We start from the raw sequence: 26,025 nt of genomic DNA, 5'->3' as shown, positions 1-26,025 counted from the left end.
AGTGTGAAGCATTCATTGTAACATTTAACCTGATTCTCATGTAGAAGCTCTAGACAGATCATTTATACTAATGCCCACTGACATGGTTTGAAAAACACTGTTGATTAACTTTTGTTCTCCAAGCATCTTAGTTTGCACATATTTAGATCAGAGAAGTCTTTTTCTCATGGTGTGTCCACAAACCCTTTTTTTAAGATCAGTGTTCGGGCCGCTGTTATTATAGAATCCTGCTTACGTCCGTGGTTGCCAGTAGGTGGCGCTATGACTATGAGTTAATATTGGCATGCAGATGCCCTAAAATCATGACAGTAATCAAGCATGTCAACTTTGGGACAGTTTTGACAAAGTACAGTTGAGTTACAACAGCTTGATGGATGATGGCGAACCATGTAAAATGGCTGCTACACCAAGTCCATGTTGTTTGATGAAACCTCAAGCTTTTAGTAACTTTTAATCGCTATGGTCTTTAGATTGTTCTGACCAAATTCTAAGTTGATCGGATTAATTCACTAGGAGGAGTTCGTAGTACAGCACATGGAAATGGAAAAAAACAGGAGAAATTCATACAAAATTCAAAATGGCTGACTTCCGGTTGGGTTTAGAACATGAACCCCTAAGACTTTTTGTTAAGTCTACATGTGATACATCTGCTTACCAAATTTTATACAGCTAGGTGAAACGTACTGCGAGGGCTGCATCGTCAAAAAATTGTAGGGGGCGCTATCGAGCCAACTTGCCGCTCTGAAGCATTAAAATGACATCAGATAACTACATTCAGGATTTTAAATGTGTTTGACAAGTTTGGTTACGTTTTGAGCATTTTTAGCCCCTCAAAAACACTTTTGTTTTTCGTGGCGAAGAATGCGTCGCCACGGCAACGGCCTTTCACGAAACAACAACCTTTGAGTAACTTTTCATCACAAAGATCTTTAGATTGTACTGACCAAATTTGAAGTCGATCTGATTAATTCCCTAGGAGGAGTTCGTTAAAGTAGAGCCCCTGGAAATGTCTAAAATGACACTAGAAATTCATACAAATTTCAAAATGGCTGACTTCCGGTTGGGTTTAGGGCATGGCCCCAAGAGACTTTTATTTAAGTCCACATGTGATACATGTGCCTACCAAATTTTGTTCATCTATGTGAAACGTACTGCGAGGGCTGCTTCGTCGAAATTTTGTAGGGGGCGCTATTGAGCCGATTTAACACTCTGATTGAATAAAATCATATTATAGAACTACATTTTGGCCTTGTGATCTGTGTGTCAAGTTTGCTTGTGTTTCGAGCTTTTTTAACCTCTCCAAATGACCATCGTTTTTCACGGCGAAGACTGCGTTACCACGGCAACGGCGTTCGACGAAACATCAAAAGCTTAGAGAACTGGCATTATGAACTTCTTACATTTGTGTGGAACAAATTTGATGTTGATCTGATTTTCCAACTTAGAGAAACAAGCCAAAGTATAAAGACTTTAACTTACTGTTGCCAGTAGGTGGCGCTATGACTATGATTCAAAATTGGCTTGCAGATGTCTTCAGGCCTGGAGTTTAATCAAACATGTGAAATCTGGTAAAGATCTGATGATGCGGAGTCGAGTTACATCAGTTTATTCGTTCATGGCGAAGGATCGAAATTCGCAGAGCCGCCACGTCGCCACGCTTTGACAACTTCCTACAATTTTCACAATGAAGCATTATCAAGGTCTTAAGGCTTTTGTGACAAAATTTGAGAGGGATCCGATTAATCTGTGAGCAGTAGGGTGTCAAAGTACACAACCTATGACTTCCTGTTGCCACTAGGTGGCGCTATTACTATGATTCTAAATTGTCATATACATGTGTTCAGGGTCAAGATGTTATGACATCTGAGAAATTTGGAGCAGATTAGGCAATGTACAGCCAAGTTACAACAACTTCCTGTTTCATGGCAAATGGTGTTTTTTTGCCGCCACGCCACGGACACATAGTTCGATAACTTTTTGATCTTTGAGTATCGTTTCACTGCCAAGGTCTCAAGAGCATACTGACCAAATCTGAAGGCAATCGGGTTTAATCTCTTGGAGGAGTTTGTTAAAGTACGGTGCCTTGAAACGGTCCAAAAACGTCATAAAATTCAAAATGGCCGACTTCCTGTTTGGTTTAGGATATACCTCCTTTTGACTTTTTTGTACGTCCCATCACGTTCCACACACCTACCAAATTTCATACAGCTAGGTGAAACCCAAAGTTGGGGCTACTCTGTAGGGGGCGCTATCGAGCCAAAATGTCATGCCGCAGCTGGACACCCCAATAATACTGGAATTTTCACCACGATTGAATTTTGTGCCAAATTTCAAAAGATTCCCAGTATCCCAAGCACCTCCTTTTTGCGATGAAACTGGTACGATAATAATAATAATAATAATAAAAAACATTAGAATAACAATAGGTCCTCCGCTCCGACTACGTCGGTGCTCGGGCCCTAATTAAAGCTGCGAGCAGCGATGAACGGGCCCTCGCCTCCTCCCGCACGTCGGCGGTGCCGGCGGGACTCCGGCTTGCGCGGCCACCTGATGCTGGAAAATGCAAATAGTCCACCGCTTCCTGTGTCCACTGTGTGGCGCTACAGAACACGCTCAAACATGTATTATGTTGCTCTATAACAACTGTAAACCACATCGTGTAAAAGTCATGTCAATCGGATGCTGTTTGTCAGAAAGCGCAGATTTCCTTTCGCCAGCAGGTGGCGCTGTGAGTATTAGGGGATATGAGCTTGTAGACATCCTCAGGCAGTTCAGCTATTGGAAGAGAAATAGAGTTGCATGATGTTTGGACAATGATCAAAAAGATGAGTGGGAAAAGAAAATCAGTTAAAATCCCAGTTTTGATAGATGGAGACTATCGGGCAATTACAAACGAGGAGAAAGCTGAGTTATTGGGGAAGAAGTTTGCAAATGTTCATAGCGGACGCCATTTACATGAGATGCACAGACAGAGAAAAGAAGAAATTTTAGCAGCAAATACAGAAGTTAAAAAGAAAAAGGTCAATGAAGGAACACCTCTAGATATGGAGTTTACAATACAGGAGCTGAAAACAGCGTTGGAGGGAAGTGGGTATACTGCTCCAGGTCAAGACCAACTATGCTACGCTATGTTTAGACAATTACCAGAAGAAGCCTTGGAAATAATTCTAAAATTATTTAATAAGATTTGGAGGGAAGGTGTAATGCCAAGCAGCTGGAAGAGTGCTTTGATTCTACCTTTTGGTAAACCTGGTAAAGACCTAGCAAATGCTGGCAATTACAGACCAATAGCACTGACATCTCACTTGTGCAAGTGGATGGAAAAGATAGTTACGCGCAGATTAACTTATTTTATAGAACAAAGGGGCTTGCTAAATAAATCTCAGAATGGTTTTCGTAAAGGTAGATCGACACTTGACGCTTTAATAAAAGTCAGTAACGAGGCAGAGAAAGCAATAAGTATGAAGGAGATTATGGCTATAGTTTATTTTGATATAGAGAAAGCATATGACTCCATGTGGAGAGGGTCTACTGATTAAAATGTATAGAATAGGTATTGGTGGAAGGATGTATAACTGGATATTGGATTTCTTGTCAAGTCGATCATTCAAGGTAAAAGTTGGAGATGCTGTTTCAGATGAATTCAATATTGAAAATGGGATCCCTCAAGGTAGTGTTATTAGCCCTATATTATTTAATATTATGATAAATGACATCTTTATGGATATTGACAGAAATATTGGCTCCTTACTCTATGCTGATGATGGAGCGATATGGAAAAGGGGAAAACATATTAGACAAGTGATCAGTAGCATCCAAAAGGCTATATTTAATGTTGAAAAATGGTCATATGACTGGGGGTTTAAGATGCCTGTTGCTAAGTCCTGCTACATGATAATTACCAGAAAGAGAAATATAAACAATACTCATCTTAAATTATATGGACAAAGTATGGAGAGGGTGGCAGAGTTTAAATATTTAGGTTTATGGTTTGATGAAAAATGTTTGTGGAGAACTCATATTAAGCATATCGAAACTAAATGTAAAAAGGTGCTTAATGTTATGAGAGCAGTTTCTGGTCATGAATGGGGAGCAGACAAACGGTCACTAATGGATATCTATAGGGCCATTATACAATCAAGTATAGATTATGGATGTATGGTGTATGGAGCAGCTGCTAAGAGCACATTAGAAAAGTTAGATATAATTCAGTTCAGAGCTCTGAGACTTAGCTTGGGTGCAATTAAATCTACCCCAAACAACGCTCTTCTAGTGGAAGCTGACGAACTGCCATTGAGCTTAAGACGTTCAAAACTAGCTCTGGCATATTGGGTGAAGCTAAAGGGATCAGGAGAGGAACTTCCCACAACTAATGTGCTGTGTGAATGCTGGGAATACACCCGAATTAAAGGCAAAGGGTTTGGTTGGACAGTCAGTGCAATAGCCAAAGAATATGGTTTAAATGGGTTACAGTATGGTCCCAATGCAATGTGGGGAAATGTTCCTCCTTGGATATTACCAGTTCACAATGTAGATTTATCACTCATAGAACAGAGGAACAAATGGATGGAAAGAAACTCCTATGACATTGGACATCAGACTCAAGTATACATCAACAATAATTATTATAACTATCTGCAGATTTATACAGATGGATCTAAAGACAACGGGAATGGACACGTAGGATCAGGGGTTTTCATTCCAGAATTCAGTGTGACCTTATGTAAACGAATTAATGACAGACGGTCTGTGTTCACAGCTGAAATGACTGCAATCATCTTGGGACTGCAATGGGTAGAAGAGGTCAGGCCTGAGAGAGCGCTCATCTGTTCAGATTCTGCTGCAGCTTTAAACAGCCTAAAGTCAAAACAAGCAATAAGAGAGGATTTAGTGATGGAAATATCTCTGATCATGTTGAGACTTCAAAGACTGGGAATAATTGTTAAATTTTGTTGGGTTCCTGCTCATGTAGGAGTGGAGGGCAATGAGAGAGCAGATATGATTGCAAAGAGAGCACTAAAACTAAAAGAAGAGCAAATATTGAATATTCCTTTTGGGAAGGGGGAAGCCAAAGCATTAATAAGAGAGGCAGTACGGGATTTATGGCAGAAGAAGTGGGACAACGACAACAAAGGAAGACATTATTATAACGTTCAAAAATCCATAAATGTGAAGACATACAAAGGGAAGTATAGAAGAGAGGAGGTAATAATATCGAGGTTAAGATTCGGACATACAGGACTTAACTCAACGCTGTATTTAATGGCAAAAAGGGATTCAGATAAGTGTACTGTTTGTAATGTCACTGAAGACGTGGAGCATGTTATCCTAAAATGTCGAAGATACAATTCAGAAAGGAACATCTTGAAGCAAAAAAATTCGTCAATTGGGACGGAGGTGGAGTTTGGAGGGAGTTCTTGTAGTGGACGAAGAATGGCGTGAGTGTTGCAGGGCACTATTGAGATTTCTTAAAGAAACGGGATTAGACCGTTAGCAGGTGTTGATTAGGTAAATATTATTAGTAGTATTATGTATTTATTTATGCGTTTGAATTTATTTATTTATTTTTTAAGAACAGTAATGAAACTTTTACTCTGAAACTGCACACTCCGGTACAGTAGGTGGCGGTATGCACCTATTCAAGTTGGTTGCGACCCGCCAATCAAATTTAAAGAAGAAGAAGAAGAAGAAGACGGCAGCGGCTCGTGCAGCGGCGTCTGAAACCGGAGCGAGTGTTTACCGAGTTTACCGTGAGTACCGGGATGCAGAAAGGCCTGAAGAAGTACTTCGTCAGCATGGACGAGTACCTGTGCAGTCTAGGCCTCTACCGGAAGATGGTGGCGCGAGACGCGTCCAGTCTGTTCAGAGCCGTGTCCGAACAGGTGAGTCCGTTTAGAGGGGGGGGGGGGGGGGGGGGGTCAGAGCGGCGCTAGCGCGCGCGCGTGCGTGCGTGTGTATACAGTTGTGGTCAAAAGTTTACATACACTTGTAAAGAACATAATGTCATGGCTCTCTTGAGTTTCCCCGTTATTTCTACAACTCTGATTTTTCTCTCATAGAGTGATTGGAACAGATACTTCTTTGTCACAAAAAACATTCATGAAGTTTGGTTCTTTCATGACTTTATTATGGGTTAACAGAAAAAGTGATCAAATCTGCTGGGTCAAAAATATACATACAGCAGTGCTAATATTTGGTTACATGTCCCTTGGCCATTTTCACTTCAATTAGGCGCTTTTGGTAGCCATCCACAAGCTTCTGGCAAGCTTCTCGTTGAATCTTTGACCACTCCTCTTGACAGAATTGGTGCAGTTCAGTTAAATTTGATGGCTTTCTAACATGGACTTGTTTCTTCAGCATTGTCCACATGTTCTCAATGGGATTTTAGGAAGGCCATTCTAAAACCCTAATTCTAGCCTGATTTAGCCATTCCATTACCACTTTTGATGTGCGTTTGGAGTCATTGTCCTGTTGGAACACCCAACTGCGCCCAAGACCCAACCTTCGGGCTGATGATTTTAGGTTATCTTGAACAATTTGAAGGTAATCCTCCTTCTTCATTATCCCATTTCCTCTCTGTAAAGCACCAGTTCCATTGGCAGCAAAACAGCCCCACAGCATAATACTACCACCACCGTGCTTGACGGTAGGCATGGTGTTCTTGGGGTTAAAGGCCTCACCTTTTCTCCTCCAAACATATTGCTGGGCATTGTGGCCAAACAGCTCGATTTTTGTTTCGTCTGACCACAGAACTTTCCTCCAGAAGGTCTTATCTTTGTCCATGTGATCAGCAGCAAACTTCAGTCGAGCCTTAAGGTGCCGCTTTTGGAGCGAGGGCTTCCTTCTTGCACGGCAGCCTCTCAGTCCATGGAGATGCAAAACACGCTTGACTGTGGACACTGACACCTGTGTTCCAGCAGCTTCTAATTCTTGGCAGATCTGCTTTTTGGTGGTTCTCGGTTGACTCTTCACCCTCCTGACCAATTTTCTCTCAGCAGCAGGTGATGGCTTGCGTTTTCTTCCTGATCATGGCAGTGACAAAACAGTGCCATGCACTTTATACTTACAAACAATTGTTTGCACTGTTGCTCTTGGGACCTGCAGCTGCTTTGAAATGGCTCCAAGTGACTTTCCTGACTTGTTCAAGTCAATGATTCGCTTTTTCAGATCCATGCTGAGCTCCTTTGACTTTCCCATTGTAGCGTTTGTGGGCGTTTGTATCCAATGAGCCCTATTTAAATGGCCTCAGAGAAGTCACCAGCTGTAGTCACTCATAATCACTCACAAGAAGTTAAGAGGCCATGCTATGAAGCTCATTTCATTGACACAACTTTCTAAGTCACCAAAATTGCTAATTCATGTTGCTGTATGTATATTTTTGACCCAGCAGATTTGATCACTTTTTCTGTTAACCCATAATAAAGTCATGAAAGAACCAAACTTCATGAATGTTTTTTGTGACAAAGAAGTATCTGTTCCAATCACTCTATCAGAGAAAAATCAGAGTTGTAGAAATAACTGGAAACTCAAGAGAGCCATGACATTATGTTCTTTACAAGTGTATGTAAACTTTTGACCACAACTGTATATATGTATATATGTATATATATATATATATATATATATATATATATATATATATATATACACACACACCGTATTTTCCGCACTATAAGGCGCACTTAAAAGCCTTTAATTTTCTCAAAAAACGACAGTGCGCCTTGTAATCCGGAGCGCCTTATATATGGATCAATTGGTTAATTGGTTGATCCATACTGGTTGTACACGGCGCTCTGTCAAAATGTTTCAGTACGACTGGTAAACTACAAAGCCGCACCGCTTGCAGCATTACGGCTACCGTAGTCAGGGGCGTCGCCGAAGTAATAGCGGTAAACACCGGTACTGTGCTTACCGCTTGACTGAGTTTGACTGAATGATTTATCTGACTGTTTTGTTGACATTCCCTTTAGCACAGCTCCATCTAGTGGATGCATAATGCAACCCCAGTCAAACGTTTGACTGTAGTAGCTTCTATTCTATGCGCCTTATAATCCGGTGCGCCCTATATATAAAAACAGTTCTAAAATAGGCCATTCATTGAAGGTGCGCCTTATAATCCGGTGCGCCTTATAGTGCGGAAAATACGGTGTGTATATATATATATGTATATGTATATATGTGTATATGTGTGTGTGTATATATGTATGTATGTATGTATGTATGTATATATATATATATGTGTGTGTGTGTATATGTATGTATGTATGTATGTATGTATGTATGTATGTATATGTGTGTGTGTGTGTGTGTGTGTGTGTGTGTGTGTGTGTGTGTGTGTGTATATATATATGTGTGTGTGTGTGTGTGTGTGTGTGTGTGTGTTTGTGTGCTACACACCTGTACTACTCAGCACATCTGGTGTCAACTACCTGTGTGTGTGTGTGTGTGTGTGTGTGTGTAGTTGTATTACTCTCAGAACTACCATCAGAGGATCCGTCAGGACTGCGCCGACTTCATGAGAGCCAACAGATGCAACTTTGAACCGGTATGTTACATCATTAACTAGCTAGTTAACAGACACTTACTAGTTAATTAACATACACTAACCTGCTGGTAAACAGACACTAACCGGCTAGTTGACAGACACTGACCGGCTAGTGAACAGGCACTGACCGACTGGTGGACAGGCACTGACCGGCTAGTTGACAGGCTAGTGGACAGATACTGACCGGCTAGTGGACAGGCACTGACCGGCTAGTTGACAGGCACTGACCGGCTAGTTGACAGGCTAGTGGACAGATACTGACCGGCTAGTGGACAGGCACTGACCGGCTAGTGGACAGGCACTGACCGGCTAGTTGACAGGCTAGTGGACAGATACTGACCGGCTAGTGGACAGGCACTGACCGGCTAGTTGACAGGCACTGACCGGCTAGTGGACAGGCACTGACCGGCTAGTTGACAGATGTTGACAGGCACTGACCGGCTAGTGGACAGGCATTGACCGGCTAGTGGACAGGCACTGACCGGCTAGTGGACAGGCACTGACCGGCTAGTGGACAGATGTTGACAGGCACTGACCGGCTAGTTGACAGGCACTGACCGGCTAGTTGACAGACACTGACTGGCTAGTGGACAGGCACTGACCGGCTAGTGGACAGATACTGACCGGCTAGTGGACAGGCACTGACCGGCTAGTTGACAGACACTGACCGGTCAGTGGACAGGCATTGACCGGCTAGTGGACAGGCACTGACCGGCTAGTGGACAGATATTGACCGGCTAGTGGACAGGCACTGACCGGCTAATTGACAGACACTGAACGGCTAGTTGACAGACACTGACCGGCTAGTTGACAGGCACTGACCGGCTAGTGGACAGGCACTGACCGGCTAGTTGACAGGCACTGACCGGCTAGTGGACAGATATTGACCGGCTCGTGGACAGGCAAGGCAAGTTTAGTTGTATAGCACATTTCAACAACAAGGTAATTCAAAGTGCTTCACATAAAACCATTAAAAGCATCAAAACACAAGACAAAAGAAAAGATTTAAAAACAATTAAGAACATTCCTAGAAACATTAAAAACAGTCATTAAAACACTAAGACGCAGTTTAAGAAATAAAATACAGTATTAAAATGCAGGAGGTTGATTAATATCCTTGAATCTGGTTCAGTTATTAAAGGCAGCAGCAAACAGAAAAGTCTTCAGTCTGGATCTAAAGGAGCTGAGGGTCTCAGCAGACCTGCAGCTTTCTGGGACTTTGTTCCAGATATGTGGAGTAGAAGAACTGAACGCTGCTTCTCCATGTTTAGTTCTGACTCTGGGAACAGAAAGTAGACCGGTCCCAGACCACCCGAGGGGTCGGGATGGTTCATAAGATAGCAGCAGATCCCTAAACCATTCAGTGCTTTATAAACCAACAGCAGGATTTTAAAGTCAGTTCTTTGTTGGACAGGAAGCCAGTGAAGACCTCAGAACTGGAGTGATGTGATCCACTTTCTTGGTCTTAGTGAGGACTCTGAATCAGCTGCAGCATTCTGATTGACTTTTTACAGAGACCTGTAAACACACCGTTACAGTAGTCCAGTCTACTGAAGATAAATGATGGACACGTTGAGACATAAGTCCTCTAGTCCTTGATATGTTCTTCAGGTGATAGGACGCTGGTTTTGTGATTGTCTTGATGTGGCAGTTCAGGTTGAGGTCTGAATCCATAACTACACCTAGACTTCTGGCTTGGTTTGTGGTTTTTAATGTCAGTGATTGAAGCTTTCAATCGTTCGTCCTCGATACCAAAACCAATTACTTCTGTTTTATCTTTGTTTAATTGAAGAAAATTCTGGCTCATCCAGTTGTTGATTTGTTCAATGCATTTAGCAGCCCCTGTATGGGATTATAGTCGGCTGGTGATATAGTTATGTAGATTTGTGTGTCGTCTGCATAATTATGATAACACACAGACACTGACCGGCTAGTTGACGGGCACTAACCAGTTAGTTAACCTACACTAACCCACTAGTTAACCAGGTTGTTTACTCTTTCAGTTTGTTGAAGGTTCTTTTGAGAAATATCTGGAGCGTCTGGAGGACCCTAAGGTGAGTGTGTGTGTGTGTGTGTGTGTGTGTGTGTGTGTGTGTGTGTGTGTGTGTGTGTGTGTGTGTGTGTGTGTGTGAGACAGACAGGCGGGGTGTGTATGTGTAACAAGCGGTGTGTGTGTGTGTGTGTGTGTGTGTGTGTGTGTGTGTGTGTGTGTGTGTGTGTGTGTGTGTGTGTATAACAGGCGGGGTGTGTATGTGTAACAAGCGGTGTGTGTGTGTAACAGGCGGGGTGTGTATGTGTAACAAGCGGTGTGTGTAACAGGTGGGGTGTGTTTTCAGGAGACAGTGGGTCAGGTGGAGATCAAGGCTCTGTCTCAGTTCTACAGGTGAGAAACACTCAGGTACACATGATCATGTCTTTCATTGACTACAGACAGTGACTACAGACTTTTGTACTGCAGACTGCAGACATGTGCAGTCTGTAGTACAAATGTGTTTTGTGTGCAGCCGTTGTTTCCTGATCTACCGTTACCCGGGGAAACCAGCCACGGTGATCTCAGAGGACGACTTTGTTGACAAGGTGAAGAAGTTTGTGTCGTTTATTGTATAAAAATCATCTCTCAGTATTTTCTACAATTGTTACTTTGTTGCCTAGGTGACGCTGTGTTGCTCCATCAACGGTCACTATGACATCGTTTACCCGAGGACTTACCCCGTCTCTGCTGCCCTCTGTCAGTGTGAGTACTGGTCACTGATTGGTGGCTCGGAGTGAGTGACAGCTTTAAAGGGACAGTACAACATTTGTGTGTGTGTGTGTGTGTGTGTGTAGCTCTTTTCTATGAGCTGCTCTACACTCAGGTGTTTGGGTTTGAGGAGGCGGAGCTCTGTCAGGCTATGGAGGCCTTCAGGGTCGGAGGTCGTCGCTATAGAAACAGCCCATCAGTGTGTAGTGACGTCGACTTTGGGTATGACACACCTGAGGACCGATGTCACAGGTACGCACACAAACATACACATAGATGATGTCATGAAACAACATTCACCCAAACTTTAGTCCTGCAGCAAAAACATTTAACAAAAAAGCAGTTTGAGTCAAAATTGTATAAATGTGTTGTAGATCATTATAACTGACAATATAATAAGATACTCTTCATCATCACTTCCTCTTTGTTCTCTGTGTTTACTGAGTCACTCTTCATTGTCACTTCCTGTTTGTTCTGTGTTTACCGAGTCACTCTTCATCGTCACTTCCTGTTTGTTCTCTGTGTTTTGATGGCTGCTCACCTGTACTGTGACATCATGTTGTACTCAGGTGTGTGTTTGTTTTGCTCCACAGGGAGGAGGCGGAGTCGGCTGGAGCTGCAGACGATAAACTGCGCACCGTGACAGCCGAGACAAAGGTGAGGGGCCGACTCGTCATGATGTCATGTGACCATATCAGGGTGTTTTGTGGTGGTTAATGAAGAGTACTCAAGTTCTTTTCTATTTTGTTTTCCACTGCAGATAGCCGCCTCTAAATCCTGACTGAAAATCAAATTGTCTAATAAACTATAGTTGTAGTGTAAAAGATTGTTACATGTTCTATTTCAAAGCCAGAATAACGTGTCGCTTTAAAACAGCGAGAGGGTTCATGTTCACTCTTACAAGAAGCCAGTCAAATCTAATAATGAGATAAAGTACTAAAGCTATCATTATCAACGTCCACGTGAATATTAAGATCACCTACAATAAGTACTTTATCTGTTTTAAGGACTAAACTTGATAAGAACTCTGGACCTGAGACGCGGTACAAGATAAATATATAGAAGTGTTTTATTATACAATCCTAAAAGCTGCATTCATCCTGACCCGTTGTTTTTAATTGGTCAGCCTCCTGCTGAAGCCCCGCCCCCTTCCAGACTGTCTCTTCCTTATAAGGTCATGAAGTCTCTGGATGGAGAAGCATACAGAAACCTGGAGTTTGACGTGTGGCAGGACACCTGTAAAGGTACGAGTCCTGGAGAGGAACCTTTTTAAAACCTCAAAACATTCATATTGTATATATAATTTAGTTTTAAATATGAGCTCATATGTACTCACAATGATGGTTTCTAACATATGAATCAATAATCAATGTTTATCTGACAGAGATGCAGAAGACGGACTACGTGGTGTTTGCAGGGAGGCAGTACTTCCTGGGAGACAAGTGTCAGGTAACATTAATACTGGAACCACTATATCCAAATACTGCTTCAGGATCAGTACTGCTGGTAGTACAGCAGTAGAGTAGTTCTCTAAAGGATTCAATGTATCTCGTATCTTTTGTACTTGTAATTCTTTAAAGGATTCGATGTGTCTCGTGTCTTTTGTACATGTAGTTCTCTAAAGGATTCATGTGTCTTTTGTGCTTGTAGTCTTTCTACTTGTGTTTCACCTGCTTTTGAAACCTCCCTCAAGGAGTTGCATCGACCAATTGGCTTGATCGAGGTCAACATGATGGTTGTCATGTGGACGTCTCTGGGACGTTGTCCTCCTGTAAGACAGCCTCAGGTGTCTCCATAGTTCCATCTGTGTCTGTCTCAGGTGCGTCTGGAGCCAAAGGGGAAGTACTACAATGCCTTCATCCAGGAAGTAGAAACACACCCATCAGCTGTCACTGTCTTCATCGAGGAGCTGGGAGAAAAGTAACACACAACCTGACTGAAACTGACTTGAGCTGAGAACCACAAAGACGTCTTTCATGTCCACATGTCCTTCTCTGTCTCAGACAACTGGTTCCTCTAACGGATCTGAAACCAGTCAATCCAGTTCCAGCCTGGAACGTTGCTGCTCCCACCAGAAAGGGAGACCTGGGTTCGTTCACTATGAGGTCCACTTTGTCCCCTCTCCAGATGTTTGGTCTAATACCTCATGTCTCTACTGACTCCATGTTTCTACTGTCTCTATTGTCTTCATGTCTCTACTGACTCCATGTCGTCTTGTCTCCATGTCACCTCGTCGCCTTGTCTCCGTGTTGCCATGTCGCCTTGTCGCCATGTCTCGCAATGTGTTGCCATGTCTCGTTATGTATCGCCATGTCTCGTTATGTGTCGCCATGTCTCGTTATGTGTCGCCATGTCTCGCTATGCGTCGCCATGTCTCACAATGTGTCTTGCCATGTGTCACCATGTGTCGCCATGGCTCGTTATGTCTCCTTGTCCTCATGTCTCACTGTCGCCTTGACTATATGTCTCGGTATATCGTTATGTCTTGTTGTGTCTCGTTATGTATTGCCATGTCTCGTTATGTCGTTATGTCTCGTTATGTGTCGCCATGTCTCGTTATGTCTCCATGTCTTCTTGTCTCACTGTCTCCATGTTTCTTCTGCCAGACACGGACCCTCGTGGTCAGCGACATCATCACCGTCATCGCTACTTCAGGAAGTCTCGTGGCAGCAACGGGTTGAAGGGGGCGGAGCTTCTAATGCCGCCGCCGTCCTACGGAGGCCCGGCTCCCTCCGCCCTGCCCCCCCGCTTCCAGCCAGCGGGCCACCCCCGCCCGCCCCCACCCCTGTCACCGGGAGCCATGACCTACGACCCCTACGCCCCCCCACACCACCACCACCACCATCCCTCAGCCAGACCTCCTCGCTACGGAGCCTCCAGGTGGGACTCAAGCAGACCAACACCTGAGTGTCACCTGTAGGTCACAAACATGTCTGAGGAACTCCGCTCTCTCTCTGTGTGTGTGTGTGTGTGTGTGTGTGTGCGTGCGTGCGTGCGTGCGTGTGTGTGTCATGGATTCCGGTCAGAAGCTCCACCCGTTTCCTGAACCGTCACTTGATTGGTCCTCAGTTGACCTATTACCACCCTGGCAGGAGATATTACCATGACTACGAGAGCTATGCCTTCAGGTCACGGTAAACATCACATGACACATGGTGACCATGACTTTGTGGTAGTCTAACAGGACTACCACAAAGACAAACTTTTGTTGTTAACGTCGTTTGTTGTTGTTCAGTCGCAGTCGCCGTCAGCTGGCGGCAGCCATGAATAAAGACGGTCAGTTTGGTTTCCCCCCGGAGGTCGAGGAGGAGGAGCCGTCCGACCTGGACGCGACCATCACCTTCTACCAGCTGGACGACGCCGACGGTGTCTTCCCTCCACTGGCCGTGAGGAAAATACCTTGTCGTCGTATCTTCATGTCTCCTTGTCGTCGTGTCTTCATGTTTCCATGTCTCCTTGTCGTCTCATCCTCATGTCTCCTCGTTGTCATGTCTCCTTGGCGTCATGTGACTGTGTAATATAATGTGGCTCCTCCCCTTCTCAGGGCCCCACTGTGGCCCCTCCTCCATCCATGGGAGCTCCGCCCCCTCCCACTGGCTCCTCCTACAGAGTTCAGAGAGGCTCGGGGCCCCTCCCCCCCGCTCCTCCTCCAGGGAGCACCCCCGTCTGTTCATCAGAGGAGGACCAGGAGGACACCAGTACTTTGGAGGACCAGGGTAAGTCCTCTTTTATTGTGGAGGAGTCAGCAGGAAGTTGTTCCATGTAATCTGATTACTGTGTGTGTTTCTGTCAGTCGAGTACACTGACGATTACATCTACATCACTCAGGGTGAGTAAAGTTTACCTGGAAGTCTTCACTAAGGGACAAGGTCACAAGAAAAAGATGTGATGCAGTCTGAATGTGACCTGTTTTCAGATCAGAACTACCAGACCTCAGGTGTTTACTCTGCTGCTGAGCCCTCCACCAACCAGGTAACACACCTGACCTCAGACCTGCTGGATGTTTTCATACTGGGTTTGTGTTGTGGCATCTCAAATCTACAAATGAGACAAAACATGTTTTTCTCTTATTTTGAAAGGACGACCAGGAAAGAGGAACTGCTGACTCTCCACCGAGACCAGAGATGAACTACAGCTACACACAGCAGGTACACACCATGTTTACACATGTTGCCCTCGCCTACGTCTCACTTATGTCCCCTCGCCTACGTCCCCTCGCCAACGTCCCCTCGCCAACGTCCCTTTGCCTACGTCCCCTCGCCAACGTCCCCTCGCCTACGTCCCCTCGCCAACATCCCTTTGCCAACATCCCTTTACCTACGTCTAGGGATGCACCGATCCACGTTTTTCACTTCCGATACCGATACAGATATCTGAGGTTTAGTATCGGCCGATACCGATCTAATAGAGAAAAACAGTGCTGAATTGATTTAAAAAACGCAGCCGACGCTACGCGCCCCCAGATTGTCCATCGCTTTTCTCATGTTGCTGGCGTTGTCCCTCAGAATCACGTGGATTTTGCTCAACTGAATTTGCCACTTGTCAAACATTTCCTTCAGGCTAGCTGCTATCGCTTCGCTGGTGTGCGACCCACGAAAGTTTGTTGCATTTAATATTGCACTGTGTGGCACAAAAGTTTCATCCAGCCAGTGTGCTGTTAAACTTAAAAGTGACACAGGGGAAACGTCGGAGCTCCAGATGTCTGTCGTGAAACTTATCGATTTGACATCTTTTATCTCCTTCAATATGTGTTTGCACACTTTACCGTGCAGTTCAGGTAGCGCCGTCTCCGACAAATATTTTCGGCTTACCATGTCGTAGCGTGGTTCCAGGTGGTTAACTAGCAGCCGGAATCCCTTATCCCCGACAACTGAGAACGGCTGCCCGGTTCCAGATGGCTGATCCTTTAGCTCGCTCCATTTTGAAAACAATCTATGCGGCCAGTTCGCTAGCGCATGACGTTACGCAGAGCACAACGCATATAATTGGACTGAATAGATTTGCCTTTATGGATCGGTCACATTGTCACCGATACCCGATCTAGAATTTTTTCCTATATCGGGACCGATACAGATATTGATATCGGATCGGTGCATCTCTACCTACGTCCCCTTGCCTACGTCCCCTCGCCAACGTCCCCTCACCAACGTCCCTTTGCCTATGTCCCTTTGCCTACGTCCCCTCGCCAACGTCCCCTCGCCTCGACTGCGTCCCGTGATCCTCTTCCTCACCCCCCTCTCACCATCGTTGTCAACATTGTCACTCGGCCGACGCATCTGATCTTCTCTTCACTTAAAACACGACGATAGCCGACTGAACTTCCTGAAATGGTTTGATTCTGAACTAATCCCTGTGTGTGTGTGTGTGTGTGTGTGTGTGTGTGTGTGTGTGTGTGTGTGTGTGTGTGTGTGTGTGTTTTTTCAGGTAGTGAAACCATTAGTCATTTGCTCTTCACCCTCCTCTTCCTCCTCCTCACCCTCTTCTCCATCATCACGTGTACCTGCAACTGCCCACCTGCCGGCAGGCACACAGACACGCTCAGGTACACACACACACACACACACACACACACACACACACACACACACACACACACACACACACAGCAATACAACAAATGTGATTGTGTTTTGTTTTTTTTCTGTTCTTAGTTGCCATGGCGATTCCAGCCTCTTCTCCTTGGTTGGTTAATGAGTTAGGTGAGCCTGTCTGCACCAAGGTAGCTCCGCCCCCTTACTCCTATGACCCTAATGGCAACGATTTACCCCGAGGTCAGAGGTCAACCAACATAAACAACACACTGTGTCACTTTTTGTTGCAGCTTGTCGTCTCACTTCCTGGCTTGTGTGTGTGTGTGTGTGTGTGTGTGTGTGTGTGTGTGTGTGTGTGTGTGTGTGTGTGTGTGTGTGTGTGTGTGTATAGACTGCAGAGTTCTCCAGTATTACTTCAACTTAGGAGTCCAGGTAAGAGAATAACTAACTCTGCGCGGCCCCCCCCCCCTTAACTATTTACTAACTAACCCCCCCCCCCCCCTCCTCCTCTACAGTGGTACCATCAGAGCTGTTGGCAGCAGCAGCAGCAGGCGTACCCCGCCACCTCGCCGGAGGCCTCCTACTCCTACCAGCACTACACCCCCTACCTGAACCAGGAGCCCCCCCTGCATGGTAAGACCTACTCACTCTCTGATTGGCTGCTGGGTGAGAGAGAGCTGTCAGTTCATTGGTGGAGGTGTGACCACCAATCAGCAGCATCCTCAGCTCTTATTGTCAAATGTCAAACTGACACTTTTTACTGTACTTAATTAATGAGTGAGTTAATGCGTTAGTTTGAGTGAGTTAATGAGTTGGTTTGAGTGAGTTAATGAGTTGGTTTGAGTGAGTTAATGCGTTAGTTTGAGTGAGTTAATGAGTTGGTTTGAGTGAGTTAATGAGTTGGTTTGAGTGAGTTAATGAGTTAGTTTGAGTTGGTTCATGAGTTGGTTCAGTGGGAGCTGCGTTCACATGCTCTGACTGTATGAAGACAGAAGAACACATGTTGCTGAAACGTGTGGAACATTGTATTCATGTTGCACAGCAGTGGAAGGTTTAAATACAGTCACACACTGAGCACAGATAGTAGAAATATAACCGTGTGAAGAATACTGCTGTTAACAAGAACCTGATCTGTTTAAAGTGATTCAAACCAAATGTTATTGTACTTCTGTTCATATAGCAGTACTTTAAAATACAAGTGAGTAATACACTACTTTTAATTCATTATTGAACTTTGTGCACAACAGTGAGATTAATCAAGATTAAACATTGTAATCGTTGCCCAGCACTAATTATTATATACATTATACTTCTGCCCCCCCAGCCATCCCTCCTTTGTACCCTGAAACAGGAGGACTCCATCAACCCCCCTCCTATTACCCAGAATCCACCAGGGCAGGAGACGGACAGACTGACGGACACAGCGGCGGTCTGTACTCTGTTGTGTCATATAGTGAAGATGTGTGTGTGTATATGTGTATTTGTGTGCGTATATATGTGTGTGTGTGTGTGTGTGTGTGTGTGTGTATATATATATATATATCTCTCTTCTTCCTTCTCAAAACCTGCTGCCTACATTACCCACAATGCACCTCTCCCTGCTGACAGCAGTGTGGTAGGTTGTATTGTTATACAAATAAGCTTTGATATTATTATGGTCATTATTGGTTAATATTAATCGTATTATTAATAACAAAGATTATGATGATTATCAATCACACAAGAAGTTTTTAGATTAAACATGAGGTCATCGATGACCACGCCTTGTGATGAGGACTCATCTCTGACTCGACTGACATCACTGGAGGCTCCTCTGATCTAATGTGATCTGTTGTCTCCTCCATCAGGCCCCGCCCCCTCAGGAGAAGGCTCCTCCTCATCGACTAGCCCCGCTCCTCCAGGCACCGCCCCCTCTCTCCTGTACCAGGATCAGACGCCCCTCCCCTCTCCGTCGCTGCTGCACCTGCCGTACAAAACTTCGCCCCCCGCCACTTACCTGCCCTCGGCCCCTCCCCCTCACCTCACCCATCACTCCTCCTACTGCCTCCCCCCCTCCGCCCACTGGGGGGCGCTGCAGACTGGAGGCCACGCACAGCGGGTCTACTGCCCCGCCCCTAACTCCGCCCACGTGGTCGGTTACATCACAGCGCCGCCCCCCCACTAAGTTCCCCCCCCCCCCCATCTAACATTTGTGTTCAATGAACAGGGCTAGCAGCTAACAAGTCAGCAGGAAAACCTTGTTTATCAAACAATAAAATAATAATAAAGAGCCAAGAAGACCAAAACAAAGTAAACATTTTAATGTTGAATAGACGTTTTAAAAATCTAAATTGAACTGTAGTTTTCCTGTGTTAGCTTCACATGCTAAATGTTAGCTGGTGGCTAAGTGAATTCGAAGTGAATCACTTCCTGTTCAAAAGGTTCGTTATTTTTTTTTTTTAGAGAACCTACAACAACGTCAAGAGTTCTCATGTTTTGTCAGCCAGCCAATCAGAGAAGAGAGGGGGCGTGGCCAGTCCCTGTTTATTGATGAGGGATCTATTTGTGTTGAGTTTGTTTGTTTTTGTTTTTTTGTTTTAATAAAGTTTGTGTTTCACCAGCAGATGATGATGCTTCCTGTCGGGTCACATGACCGTTCTCATGTCTTCACGTGCTAACAGGCTAGCATCCTCAGTTTATTTGGATTTAAACGCGTGTCTCGTTGTCGTCAAGGTAACAGCTCGGGGGGGATCTCCACAGTCCAGAGGTCCCGACCCCCCCGGGTCCTCAGAGGCCCCCTGAGCCAGCGGGGGTTGGACAGGTGAGTCAGGTGTTTCTCCTGTAGACCAATCAGAACAGCCGACCGCTCCAGAGGCCGTAGCTCCTCCTCCTCCTGCAGGGAGGTGGGGCACAGCCAGGTCCCGCCCACATCCACCAATCCTTAAAAAAAGAGGTAGTCGTCACAGGTGAGGTGATGATGCCTTCAGGGACGACTCGTAAACACAGACTGACGTCACATTCTATGGAAGCCCATTCCACCAGAAACAAAACTAAAAACACAAAAAATCTCACAAAAAATCTCACAGTTAAGACTTTAAATCTCAGTTAAGACTTTAAATCTCATAGTTTCTCTTTAGTTCTTGTATTTTTTTTAATGTAAATTTTATTTTTACTAACAGTAATGGGTTTCCATACACGTCCCACCTGCCACCACGCCGCGGCCGAACCTCTCTCCGGAGTCCAGGAGCGCTCGTATCTGGACCCGGTTCATCCCCAGCGGGCCGCTCAGCACCGCCCTCCAGTCCTCATCCTGGTCCCAGTCCCGCTAGGCGATGTGGACCGCCAGGGTCTGGTTCTCCAGCGGGGCCAGCAGGGGCCTCCAGCGGCTCTCCACCGTCTTCAGCCCGTCCAGAACCAGACCTGCGTACGGCTGCCGGAACGACAAGCACCGCACCTGGAGCGACATGTCTGCAAAACAAGCGCACCTTTAACAAATCACGATGTTAATACGTTTAATTATTTCATTAATATAAATGTTTGACCGTTATTACAGTAACACATTCACTGTGATCATGTATTCTTTAATGAATTAGTGTTTGGTTCTAGACAGAGGAACACTAAAGGAGCAGCTCTCTGAATGGAGTCTGGTAGAACGTTAGAACACGGTACTAAAGGAGCAACTGTCCGGAGAGAGAAACGGTCCGTTAATGTTCATCGTTACCGGTCAGTAAAGTATTCACGTCTCTCTTCTGTTGTTCCCGCTGCTTTCACTCACTTCCGGTCCGAGTGAGTTTCTTCTTCACGTTAAACAATGCGCAGCTCTGCTGCCCTCCACAGGTGTGTGTGTGTGTGTGTGTGTGTGTGTGTGTGTGCGCGCGTGTGGATTCCATAGACAGTTGTGTGTGACAATATTTCCTATAATTTTGGCCATAAATGGTGAATAGAGAGTATAAACTGTGACTGGAGCAATTTGTTTGTAAAAGTCACAGAATATTTTCCTGCTCTGCTCCACTCTGACCGTGATGTCATCACTCTAACAAGTGAATGGGGCGATTTTGCTCCGTTCGTGATTTTTGGGAAAATGGGAAAATTGATTTTACACAAATCAAGACACAAACATTCTTCTCCCACATTCCCCCTTGAGTGACTCGAGTCACTCGTACTACAAAAACGTTAGAACCTCCCGCTGGTCTTCAGGTCCATGTACTTTTGTTTCTTCTATGTTTAAATTTTCATTGGTCGGTTATCTAACATAAAGAGCTTATGCATATGTTTGTGGACCGTCTACTGTCCTAAGTTTGTCATGTTTTCTCTGTAATATTTCACTGTATTGTTACTGAATCAGTTACCTAGTTAACATACTAAGTTTACTTTCTCTTCTCTTTTAACCTCTAGCTGTGGTTCTAGACTCTTTTAGACTGGGATCAGGATTAAGGGATACAAGTTATATCTAAAAGAACAACAGTTCCCCTCTTCGGCCATTCAAGTATTTAAAATGTATCAAAACAACACATATCACCCAGAATGGTTTATTATGCACATCATTAATCGATGTTGTAGCTATCAGTGGAATGTTAACTTCAACATGTTGAAATAAATCTCCTGAGATGAGATGAGACGCCTTCATCTCTGGTTAACTGTATAATGAGACAAGTCAGTGAGGTTCATAACAAACAATAAGCAAACAAACAATTTGTAAGAAATGACATCATCTAAGTATTTATATTACATTACATTACAGTCATTTAGCAGACGCTTTTATCCAAAGCGACTTACAATAAGTGCATCAACATTGGTAATCAAAAGAACTATCACCAGAAGTCATAAGTACATTTCCTTTAAACAAGCATCTAAGAGCATGAAGCAGAGCATAACTCAGAGCCAAAGTACAGAAACAAGAAAAACAGTTAGTGCTATAAGTAATACAAATACAATTAAAGCTGCAAGCAGCATTGATCGGGCCCTCGCAACTTCACGCACGTCGAGGGTACTGGCAGGACTCTGCTTGACGTGGCCATACATTTCTGTGACCGTCATACACTGCGTGCACTAGTTAAATGATTTTTCCTGCGTCGACCTGCAGCGTAGCAAGATCATGTTGCCAGGTCTTAAGCCTCAAATGTTTTAAGTGTACCTCCAATACAATCATAGATGTAAGCCTGTTAAGATCTTTAAGAAAATGAATGTGCATGAATGCACTTCAATGTTTGAAATATAACAGACTGTCAGTTTACTGTGACGAAGTTCAACTCCCTACAGTGTCCTACTGATTGTATTTGGACTTACATAAAGTTAACAGAACAGCAGTGTCATTTGTTTTTACTTGAACACTTTAATTTGACACTGTTTTCATTTTAAGCTCTTCTGTAAATTTAGATTGTAGTGTGAAGCATTCATTGTAACATTTAACCTGATTCTCATGTAAAAGCTCTAGACAGATCATTTATACTAATGCCCACTGACATGGTTTGAAAAACACTGTTGATTAACTTTTGTTCTCCAAGCATCTTAGTTTGCACATATTTAGATCAGAGAAGTCTTTTTCTCATGGTGTGCCCACAAACCCTGTTTGGGCCGTTGTTATTATAGAATTCTGTTTACGTCGGTGGTTGCCAGTAGGTGGCGCTATGACTATGAGTTAATATTGGCATGCAGATGTCCTAAAATCACGACACGAATCATGTAAAATTGCCGCGACACCAAGTCCATGTTATCCGATGAAACATCAAGCTTTTAGTAACTTTTAATCGTTAAGGTCTTTAGGTTGTTCTGACCAAATTCTAAGCTGATCGGATTATTTCCCTAGGAGGAGTTCGTAGTGCAGCACCTGGAAAAGGAAATAAAACCACAAGAAATTCATACAAAATTCAAATTGGCTGACTTCCGGTTGGGTTTAGAGCATGGACCCCTAAGACTTTTTTTTAAGTTTACATGTGATACACCTGCTTACTTAATTTCATACATCTAGGTGAAACGTACTGCGAGGGCTGCATCGTCGAAATATTGTAGGGGGTGCTATCGAGCCGATTTGCCACTCTGAAGCATTAAAATCACATCAGATAACTACATTCAGGATTTTAAATGTGTGTGACAAGTTTGATTTTGTTTTGAGTATTTTTAGCCCCTCAAAAACACCTTTGTTTTTCATGGCGAGGAATGCATCGCCACGGCAACAGCATTTCACGAAACAACAAGCTTTGAGTAACTTTTAATCACAAAGGTCTTTAGATTGTTCTGACCAAATTCTAAGTTGATCTGATTAGTTCCCTGGAAGGAGTTCGTTAAAGTAGAGCGCCTGGAAATTGAAAAAACGACACTGGAAATTCAGACTAAATTCAAAATGGCTGACTTCCGGTTGGGTTTAGGGCATGGCCCCAAGAGACTTTTATTTAAGTCCACATGTGATACATGTGCCTACCAAATTTTGTTAATCTCTGTGAAACGTACTGCGAGGGCTGCTTCGTCGAAATTTTGTAGGGGGCGCTATTGAGCCGATTTAACACTCTGATTGAATAAAATCATATTATAGAACTACATTTTGGCCTTGTGATGGGTGTGTCAAGTTTGCCTGTGTTTCGAGCTTCTTTAACCTCTCCAAATGACCATTGTTTTTCACGGCGAAGACTGCATTACCACGGCAACGGCGTTCGACGAAACATCAAAAGCTTAGAGAACTGGCATTATGAACTTCTTACATTTGTGTGGAACAAATTTGATGTTGATCTGATTTTCCAACTAAGAGAAACAAGCCAAAGTATAAAGACTTTAACTTACTGTTGCCAGTAGGTGGCGCTATGACTATGATTCAAAATTGGCTTGCAGATGTCTTCAGGCCTGGAGTTTAATCAAACATGTGAAATCTGGTAAAGATCTGATGATGCGGAGTCGAGTTACATCAGTTTATTCGTTCATAGCGAAGGATCGAAATTCGCAGAGCCGCCACGTCGCCACGCTTTGACAACTTCCTACAATTTTCACAATGAAGCATTATCAAGGTCTTAATGCTTTTGTGACAAAATTTGAGAGGGATCCGATTAATCTGTGAGCAGTAGGGTGTCAAAGTACACAACCTATGACTTCCTGTTGCCACTAGGTGGCGCTATTACTATGATTCTAAATTGTCATATACATGTGTTCAGGGTCAGGATGTTATGACATCTGAGAAATTTGGAGCAGATTAGGCAATGTACAGCCGAGTTACAACAACTTCCTGTTTCATGGCAAATGGTGTTTTTTTGCCGCCACGCCACGGACACATAGTTCGATAACTTTTTGATCTTTGAGTATCGTTTCACTGCCAAGGTCTCAAGAGCATACTGACCAAATCTGAAGGCAATCGGGTGTAATCTCTAGGAGGAGTTCGTTAAAGTACGGCGCCTTGAAACGGTCCAAAAACGTCATCAAATTCAAAATGGCCGACTTCCTGTTTGGTTTAGGATATACCTCCTTTTGACTTTTTTGTACGTCCCATCACGTTCCACATACCTACCAAATTTCATACAGCTAGGTGAAACCCAAAGTTGGGGCTACTCTGTAGGGGGCGCTATGGAGCCAAAATGTCACGCCACAGCTGGACACCCCAATAATACTGGAATTTTCACCACGATTGAATTTTGTGCCAAATTTCAAAAGATTCCCAGTATCCCAAGCACCTCCTTTTTGCGATGAAACAAGCGATGAAACTGATGTAACCAGTAGTCCAAAGGTAGGCTACCCGGTCCGGAGATACCAGAAGGCTGAGCACCAACGCAGCAGAGAAACAGACCAGAAATGTAAGTTTTCCATAAGTTTCGTATAATATTTCATCATTAAATTCACCTCTGACAGTCTTTAACTGTGTCGTTGAGAATATTGGCAGCGTGACTGGTCGTTTATCCAGATATTTAGTAAGCTTTTATCAATTTATCTCAAATAATCAGTAAATATAATTAAATTTCCTTCAGAGGATTAGTAAAACCAAATCAAGTTCACCCAGATATTGAGTAAATCAAAATTACTTTTTCTCCGATACTTAGTAAATATAAATCAGTTTTGCTTTAGAAATTGATTTGGATATACTTATTATTATATATACTCTTTTTTTAATTTATTCAATTTTTTTTTATCAAACTTAAAATCTATTCAAATATATTAAGTGTCACTTTATTGCCATCATTTTTAAATATATGTACGTGTGTGTGTGTATATATATATACACACAAATAAATGTATGTATATATATAAATATATCCATAATTCTATGTATGTATCTATATAAGGTATATATATACAGTTGTGGTCAAAAGTTTACATACACTTGTAAAGAACATAATGTCATGGCTCTCTTGAGTTTCCAGTTATTTTTACAACTCTGATTTTTCTCTGATAGAGTGATTGGAACAGATACTTCTTTGTCACAAAAAACATTCATGAAGTTTGGTTCTTTCATGACTTTATTATGGGTTCACAGAAAAAGTGACAAAATCTGCTTGGTCAAAAATATACATACAGCAACATGAATTAACAATTTTGGTGACTTAGAAAGTTGTGTCAATGAAATGAGCTTCATAGCATGGCCTCTTAACTTCTTGTGAGTGATTATGAGTGACTACAGCTGGTGACTTCTCTGAGGCCATTTAAATAGGGCTCATTGGATACAAACGGCCACAAACGCTACAATGGGAAAGTCAAAGGAGCTCAGCATGGATCTGAAAAAGTGAATCATTGACTTGAACAAGTCACTTGGAGCCATTTCAAAGCAGCTGCAGGTCCCAAGAGCAACAGTGCAAACAATTGTTTGTAAGTATAAAGTGCATGGCACTGTTTTGTCACTGCCACGATCAGGAAGAAAACGCAAGCCATCACCTGCTGCTGAGAGAAAATTGGTCAGGAGGGTGAAGAGTCAACCGAGAACCACCAAAAAGCAGATCTGCCAAGAATTAGAAGCTGCTGGAACACAGGTGTCAGTGTCCACAGTCAAGCGTGTTTTGCATCTCCATGGACTGAGAGGCTGCCGTGCAAGAAGGAAGCCCTCGCTCCAAAAGCGGCACCTTAAGGCTCGACTGAAGTTTGCTGCTGATCACATGGACAAAGATAAGACCTTCTGGAGGAAAGTTCTGTGGTCAGACGAAACAAAAATCAACTGTTTGGCCACAATGCCCAGCAATATGTTTGGAGGAGAAAAGGTGAGGCCTTTAACCCCAAGAACACCATGCCTACCGTCAAGCACGGTGGTGGTAGTATTATGCTGT

At 43.7% G+C, this 26,025-nt stretch overlaps 2 protein-coding genes across 6 annotated transcripts; one reads left to right on the top strand and one right to left on the bottom strand.

Moving 5' to 3' along the window:
• The first annotated feature begins 5,704 nt into the window (after positions 1–5,704).
• On the top strand, positions 5,705–19,403 carry LOC137868515 (UDP-N-acetylglucosamine transferase subunit ALG13-like). 5 transcript variants are annotated; one of them, XM_068705330.1, is made up of 25 exons: positions 5,705–5,882; positions 8,462–8,545; positions 10,549–10,599; positions 10,882–10,928; positions 11,050–11,122; positions 11,198–11,279; positions 11,372–11,537; positions 11,879–11,942; positions 12,412–12,529; positions 12,670–12,734; positions 13,105–13,205; positions 13,289–13,374; positions 13,892–14,165; positions 14,315–14,419; positions 14,521–14,671; positions 14,830–15,001; positions 15,079–15,114; positions 15,202–15,257; positions 15,365–15,433; positions 16,710–16,827; positions 16,937–17,056; positions 17,208–17,248; positions 17,332–17,449; positions 18,141–18,245; positions 18,664–19,403. In XM_068705330.1, exons 1-25 carry the CDS (start codon positions 5,763–5,765, stop codon positions 18,978–18,980), a joined length of 2,739 nt encoding a protein of 912 aa, XP_068561431.1. In that variant the 5' UTR covers positions 5,705–5,762; the 3' UTR covers positions 18,981–19,403. The 5 variants fall into 5 exon arrangements, with proteins under 5 accessions (XP_068561431.1, XP_068561430.1, XP_068561433.1 ...); XM_068705329.1 differs by having other exon boundaries at positions 14,312–14,419; XM_068705332.1 differs by lacking the exon at positions 10,549–10,599 and having other exon boundaries at positions 14,312–14,419.
• LOC137868517 (protein EOLA1-like) lies at positions 19,390–20,554 on the bottom strand. The gene is given in 3 exon segments (XM_068705334.1): positions 19,390–19,735; positions 20,000–20,263; positions 20,517–20,554. Coding segments are annotated over 2 exon segments (474 nt in total). The 5' UTR covers positions 20,262–20,263; positions 20,517–20,554; the 3' UTR covers positions 19,390–19,523.
• Between the last annotated feature and the right edge of the window lie 5,471 nt (positions 20,555–26,025).

The sequence above is a fragment of the Cebidichthys violaceus genome, unplaced genomic scaffold, assembly GCF_023349555.1.
Source record: "Cebidichthys violaceus isolate CVI_PGR_0920_01 unplaced genomic scaffold, fCebVio1.0.p SCAF_114, whole genome shotgun sequence".
Taxonomy (NCBI): Eukaryota; Metazoa; Chordata; class Actinopteri; order Perciformes; family Stichaeidae; genus Cebidichthys; species Cebidichthys violaceus.
This window is presented reverse-complemented; position numbering and strand designations above follow the sequence as displayed.

What these genes read in the sequence shown, in the direction of transcription:
- LOC137868515 (XM_068705329.1), top strand. Translation starts at nt 5,763, where the DNA reads ATGCAGAAAGGCCTGAAGAAGTACTTCGTCAGCATGGACGAGTACCTG. An exon ending in CACCAGAAAGGGAGACCTGG is followed by an intron (nt 13,375 to 13,891) that starts GTTCGTTCACTA and finishes TTCTTCTGCCAG; the next exon opens with ACACGGACCCTCGTGGTCAG. An exon ending in CTGAGCCCTCCACCAACCAG is followed by an intron (nt 15,258 to 15,364) that starts GTAACACACCTG and finishes TTATTTTGAAAG; the next exon opens with GACGACCAGGAAAGAGGAAC.